The following is a 7,205-nucleotide window of genomic DNA, read 5'->3' as shown; positions in this document are numbered from 1 at the left end:
TGGTAACACATGAGCATTCCCTGTAATCTATATTTGTCGATGCTTTGGCTGGACGTACATTCCTTTATTTTTTTTCTATAAATAACCAAAAACCTCGTAATAAATTTTGTTGTATGCATTTTTTTGACGCAGAGGCTGAGGGCAAGCTTCCTTTTGAAAGAAATATGAGTGTCTGTGTGCTTACCTTTCAGAAGTCCACTACCTTAATAGAAGGACGTATCCAATGCAACCATCTTTATGGTGTTACCATTGAACCAATTGATGAAACCACACTCTACAAGTTATTAAAAAAAATCTGAAGTTAATTTAGTATGTACGTACAATACATATTTACCATGTCACAACATATTCTGATAAATTACTGCAAGAAATGGAAGGTATCGGGAACCTTTTTGGCAACACCTGATAACATGACTGCTAAGATCGAAATGCAATTATTGTATGGTTTGCTCCCCTTTTCTTCTAGGGATCCAGAAGGGGGTTGCTTACGTTTAGCACTCGAACACATTCTCACTGTAAGGAACTATCTAACAGACAGTGATATCTGAAATCATGATCGATATATCTCTAATGTACGCTCGCTCTGTTTCTGTCAAGCATTGCTAAGCAAAGTTGGGCTATTCTTTTGCCAAATGGCAAGCTTGGCCTGTAAGGTCCAACTCCTACTTCAATTCTACACACACGCAGAGACTAGTTTTGTTCTCTCCTCAGTGTCATTATCTTCCTCTTATATTCTTACTACTTTTCAGGAAGAGATGGTACATGCACAGGAAAGCAGAGCCGGAGGGAAATTTTCGACGTCGTATTACCAGCCACACCTCTTAATTGTACAACAAGCGCGTGCCACAGATAGTCAAACAGTAGTCTGACTGAATGATCTACATGACATGGAATCGAAGACATAAAATGATACTAGGAGATGTCCCCTTTAAATTCCTTTCGTTTGTAAACAAGATTGTGCACCGGTCAAATACTAGACTAGAATGAACGAAACATCACAACCCCACCAACGTCTCAAACATTCTAACTGATCCAAGTTCTATACAGAGTAAAATCAAGAAAGCGACATGACAATGACATGCTCAGTGCATGACGACGGTGTCAAAGCAATTGAGGCCGTCGAACGCGAGCTCGAACCCAGCACGCCGCTGCGCCATCTGCTTGCCAGTGAAGAAACCCTGCCCCTTCTCAGCGTCCGGCTTGATAGCCACCAACGGCTTCGTCGCGTCACCACCACCTGAGACCAGCCTTTTGACCGTGTCGGTGCTGCCGGCGGTGAGCACCGACGTGCCGTAGCCGTCCAGCGGTGCCTCGCAGAAGACGAGCGCCGTGAAGAACCTCTCCATAGCCATGGATCCTCTACTGACGGATGCTTGAATCAGGCAGTCTGGAAAGAAGGATTCCTTGCTGCTGCTGCTCCTCGAGCGAATGAGGAGATTCTTGTTTGCTTAGTGATCGAGCTAGACGTGGGGGTGGGGATTTTATAGGGTCACCCCGTGCGTGCCGGTCTCCGGTTGGAATTCGGAGGGCACGCGGAAGCAGAGTACGCACGAGCCGGAGTCTAGAGGATTGCGACCGTGCCGTGTGGGGTTGGATTAGATGGAGTCTACTCTGTCTCCATGCCTGCGCGTGCGGACCAGGACACCCGGGTTTGACCTCATCCGATCCGTAGCGTGACGTGAGGTTGAGAAGCACATCACCGTTGGATTAGATATTCCTTTGCTGATGTATACTGACTTTTCGGTCAAATCATATTGTCTCGGCTTTGAATTTTGTGGTGATACAAGATTCGGACTTCAACCTCCAAGGGGGTAGGTGTCACGGAATCCGTTAGTGTCCAATCTCTAAACCCTGCGCAAGTGGGAGCTACATGCATAGGCTTGTCTTTTTTATAAAAAAAGGTTACCTTGAACTCTGCATAAAAACTGATGCATGCAGTCATCTTTATTAAATTATTACTCAACAGAGTGACAAAATAAATAAATAGATCAACCCAAGGCCACCTTCTAGGAAAACCAAGTTGACACACCTACTAAATGACCGTCTCAACGGACTTCATCTAATCCGCTGGCCTCAAGAAGCCATCCGCCTGACAAGCTGAGAGCACCAACTGGTCTATGTGTCACCGAATGGGCAAGCCTCACCAAAGGACCGCCGTCCCTGATCCATGGATCGCAGCCGTCGTACCAACACCGGGCAGCCTTAGAAGGGCCCCGCTACCGCCTTCCTCGGAGCCATCTGGACTTTGCCAGAGGGCGCCTCAGGCGGCGGCGAGGGGAGGAAGGTGCAGCAGGGGAGGAAGCGGCGTTGGGATGAGGTGGCAGCGAAGGAGGGATCCGGTCACGACACTAGATCGCGATCGCGAGTCCCTTTTGGCCGGGGCCCGCTAGTCGTCCTATGGATCAGTCGTTCAGAGAAAATGATGCAAAGTCCATGGAACGGCTCTGATCCGAAGAGCCGTCGTTGGGGAGTTAATTTACAGGGGTGGAGCTGCATGGAGGGTCCTCAGTGCACATGCACTAGGGTCGAATGTTTCCCGTGTTATGTTAATTGTTGTGCGCCAGGGTGCATAATTTTTGCATGTGACATCTTGTCGGACCCTAGCATGCCACCGACCACCCCATTTTACCTGTGCCCCTGCTCTGTCATACCATATGCACCGGGCCCCACCCAACAGCACTACCAACCACCTACATGACACTGGTTGGAGCTCCATCGATATCTTCTTCCGTGGTGCACATGAGGAGAGGGGGGGGGGGGGGGCGCCGACATGTAGGAGGAGTTTTTCTTTTTATGCGACTTGTCGAACATGCTCGTCTCTGTCAAGTTTGTATTGATCAGGTAGATGGATGGATGATGATTTATAGCAAGATAGATGCAAGACGCTACTTGGCCCTCAATCAACCAACCACAGACAACAACTGAGGCCTGACGTGGCGACGTTGTGCTCTAGCCTCCCGTCGACCTTCCACAGACCGGTGACCCGACCAGCCAACATCATCCACAATCCAACTAAGACTTTTTTTTTCAAAAAAGAATAAGTCAAAAAACAACAAGGATTAAACTTATTTTTCTAGGCTTCATAATTTTTCAATCTCCTTTCTAATTTTATGTGTAATTTGCATTGAGGTCTGTTGGTATTTACCAAATGCATTTTCGGTGCTACTTGTTCATATATATACATTAACTTCTATGTGCTAGATGGCCTATACTAGAGGTTAGGAAAAACACTTCTATTCAGTACAATAAACCTCTTCCGTGGATGAATACAGGAATATGTGTGATAATTGTGTTTCTCTAGTTAAAAGAGATCACGCTCTTTTTCTGCAGGAGGATTGCCACATGAGTTGTTTTCTTGGAGGTCGAAATTGTTATACTCCCTTCGTTCCAAATTCTAGTGCGCACTTTGTTGAGCTGCAATACCAATGCATGCGCTGGCGCATGTCCTTTGGATCATTATACCCCTCCACCAACTCTGTCCAGATCCATGTGCAAAGCGTCTCAGCCACACACACTCCCGCATGCAGAGGAGGTTGTTTCACGCCCATGTCCAGCCACACGGCTATTTTTGTCCAAACAAGTAAGTGGGCACTATAATTCAGAATATGGGCAAAAAACTTGCACACACCATAAAGTTAAGTGAAACGAGGGAGTATCAAACTGATATTTGTGTATAGAAACCAACAAGAACTATGTAAACATACTACTCACTCCGCATGCAAAAGTTTATGTATGAAAAAGCAGCAGCTGCTAGAGTACTGGCTCTTCCAACACAGTTAGACAGAGACCTTATTCGCACATTGCAGCAACACCGAACATGCAGGTCGTATCCAACAACACATTGACAGAAACCAGCCACTAGATAGTCTTAGAGCTCCAGATATTTGTTAGTACTCTAGAGAACCATGGAGCAGACAACATAGATCCAATCTTGGAAAGTCTGCTCATATTCTACAAGCGTTGGAACAGGAAACTGACACACCTGCTGAAGAACTTTTGTAGTTGCTAGAGGGCAACAATATCACACATCCTCTAACAGGCTAACACTCCAGATAAAAAGCAGCCTGCACACCACTGTTTTGAGCTTTCAGTTCATGCAGCAGAAGGAATACCTGGCCCTTCTTATCATGCAATTAACAGAACAAAATATGATACACAATCGTGACCCTTGTATCATACAAATAATAATATAATGCAAATAAACTAATAAAACAGTTTAATGCAAACGAATCCCCATGAGAGAATGAATTCCTATTAATAGTATGGTGCCTTGACGACATCCAAACAACGCAAAAGCTAACTTCCCTAGAAAAAATAAATACATCAGCTGTTGCAAAATCATTGACATCTAGAAATTACATTGATGGTTCTATATTGCATAAAAAATAGAGACATCAATTGAAGCTTTGATCACAAGAGGCCCAAGCATAGTGTCTCGTGATCAACGTTTTAGTGTCCAAGCATGTTTCCATAGTTAGCGGGCATACAAGGACATCGCAGCCACAGAGCATGAGACTGGAGGTATGTTAGCCATGCATTCTATTCACCGCATCTGCACATCATACTCAAATAATCTCTGGATGACATTCAATTTTCTTCCTCGGATCCTTTCGCTGTTGCATCATATGGAGATGGCTGTATGTGGTTTTGCCTCGCTGCCTGCGAATCTTGATTGGGAGTCCAAATCACATAGCCTTGGACAGGCACTACCTCGTGTGGGCATCATCATCTGGTTGGAGCTTGCCGGATAACATGGATGGAAAGCGGCAGGTTGGCCGGCTGCCGCTTGTGGATGGAGCCAGGAAAGCATTAGGGTTTCTTTCTGTTTTCTTAGGAGATGGCATCCAAGCTGAACCACTGGCCTTGCAGTTACTATCGGTATACTGGCAAAATGAATGACATTAAAAACAGTAAAATTAAGTCACCTAGTGCCCCTCACAGCGATCACTACTCAGTCGTAGTATAGAAACACCAATAATAGTTCAAATTTATTACGGCTACTAGAGTAATAGAAAAGACCTCTTGCTTAGCTCAAGTCTTCAGGGCTAGCTCCCCACTCGTAGTATTTATATGCGGACCGCAAGTCTTCAAGACTAGCTGGGATAGAAAGACTATATATATACGGACAGCAAGTCGTTAGGTGGACTGCTTAATTTGTACTAACTACTAACTAATGTGCTCTTGCAATCATTCAGCAAACCTTCGAGTTTAAAATTTGGACGGCTCTTGATGTACTAACTATCGAGTAAATTAACTCTGTTACGGCTCGATCAACAGAAAGAAAGAAAGCAAGCCAAGAAGGCGGCGGTCATGTCAGTGTTCATGCACGCGGATGCCGTGGACATGGTGCTGATGGCACTGGGCCTGGTGGGTGCCATCGGCGATGGCTTCTCGACACCTGTGAAGCTGCTCATCACCGGCTTCATCATCAACGACCTCGGCAGCAGCGGCCCCGACCACCTCCAGGAGTTGAGCTCCAAGATGGACGAGGTACGCATCAACAAATTCTACACACCTGTGCCCATTGTTAAACCGTAGCAGCTTTGACGAGCAACTAACAGAACGCGAGGAACCTTGTCTTCTTGGCGCTGGGCAGCTGGATCATGGCGTTCCTAGGTGAGTGACGGAGTGTGAGTGTGAGACTGAGAATATTTCATTTTATTTGGATGCTGGCGGAGCAAAATCAGTAACTATACTATACATGTGAATGTGATGTGTGTGCACGGCAGAGGGGTATTGCTGGTCACGGACGGCGGAGCGGCAGGCGTCGCGGATGCGTGCACGCTACCTGGCAGCGGTGCTCCGGCAGGACGTGGAGTACTTTGACCTCAAGGTGGGGTCGACGGCAGACGTGATTGCCAGCGTCTGCCGGAATGCAAAATGTGTGCCATGGCTAACCCATTGTGCACGATTAAGAAAAGCGAACAGTCTGCGAGACCAGGCAAACACTTCCTTTGACAAACCCACGGGCGTTAAGTAATGACAACTAACATGATTTTTCTGGGAGAATTGTGAGCATTATTTGGCACACAGTTGAGATAAATGAGTTCTGCTCGATGAAGGAAAACACTGCACACGCTTTGCTAAAACCAACCCGTGTGTGATAAATTGTGACAGCCAGGGGCAGACGAGCAGGGGCCTCCCCCCCCAACGATCGACAATTTTAGCAGGAGCGACGAGTAATTACCAATGAGATTAGATCAATATACGTACCCCCTCCCCCCCTATACTCGAATCCTGGCTCCGCCACTGATGACAGCACACTTGATTATATGGGAAGATATATGTGCTCTAGGGACGCAGCTCGTCTGACGTACGGCCCACACACTAACATGTGGGCCCGGACCCACCCGTTAGCGGCCCAACGGCAGGGGGCCGTACGTCAGGGGATCTGGCTCCGTGCTCTAGTGGGTTCACAATTAAATTAAACAATTGTGTGGGATGAAGGGAAACAGCCACACAATTCTTTGCAGTGCATCATGTGGAAGTGCCGCACATGGTTTACCATAACCAACAGTGTGAGATGTTCACAATGTCTCGCACGAGTGGTTAAGAATAACCGTGTTTATACGCGTCATCTTGTGCCATGTTCCACCGAGGTATCCACGAACACGCTGACTTCCTTGCCTACCCACCGCACATGCGTCGTGTCCACCCGGGTTCGATGCCACGTCGGTACCCTCATTTTGCATATAAGTAAAATAAAAAGAATCTTATTATTTGGTTTTTCCGTAACTAGTATAAACTATTTTAATATACAATTTTAAGAAATGCATTTGAGCACCTATCACTCTGTACCAGAAGAAAATGTTTTTCAGTAGGGGCCGGGAAATCTCGAATTTTTCCAAAATGCATATTTTGATGGTAATAGATTTTTTTACGGACTTTGCAATCAAATTTTAACATTTTAATGAACAATTTTAAGAAATGTCATGAACATATTTAAAAGTTGAACAATTTTGAATGACACGATGTATTTTTTTCAATACTATGAATAGTTTTGAAATTGCTTGAACAATGCTTTTACATTTCATGATTATATTTTTAAGAGAAAAGTATACTTTTCGTCCCTCAACTCTTGGTGAAGTCTAAATTTGGTCCCTCAACTCCGAAACCGGACAACTTGCACCCCCAACTAACGAAACTGGATAAGGTTTGTCCCTGGTCTCGATTTTGACCGGTTTTGGTGCTGACTGACCCCGGTT

The 7,205-nt window shown here is 45.8% G+C and overlaps 1 protein-coding gene across 1 annotated transcript; it reads right to left on the bottom strand.

Annotated features, from left to right (window-relative positions):
- Window positions 1-895: 895 nt before the first annotated feature.
- On the bottom strand, window positions 896-1,470 carry LOC125521769 (uncharacterized). Its single transcript, XM_048686833.2, has one exon. It carries the CDS (start codon window positions 1,350-1,352, stop codon window positions 1,083-1,085), a length of 270 nt encoding a protein of 89 aa, XP_048542790.1. The 5' UTR covers window positions 1,353-1,470; the 3' UTR covers window positions 896-1,082.
- Between the last annotated feature and the right edge of the window lie 5,735 nt (window positions 1,471-7,205).

The sequence above is a fragment of the Triticum urartu genome, chromosome 7A (genome assembly GCF_056163025.1).
Source record: "Triticum urartu cultivar PI428250 chromosome 7A, HENAU_Tu73, whole genome shotgun sequence".
NCBI classification, from domain to species: domain Eukaryota; kingdom Viridiplantae; phylum Streptophyta; class Magnoliopsida; order Poales; family Poaceae; genus Triticum; species Triticum urartu.
This window is presented reverse-complemented; position numbering and strand designations above follow the sequence as displayed.

Bases quoted from the DNA above. Each gene is read 5' to 3' on its own strand.
- LOC125521769 (XM_048686833.2), bottom strand. From the start codon at position 1,352: ATGGCTATGGAGAGGTTCTTCACGGCGCTCGTCTTCTGCGAGGCACCG.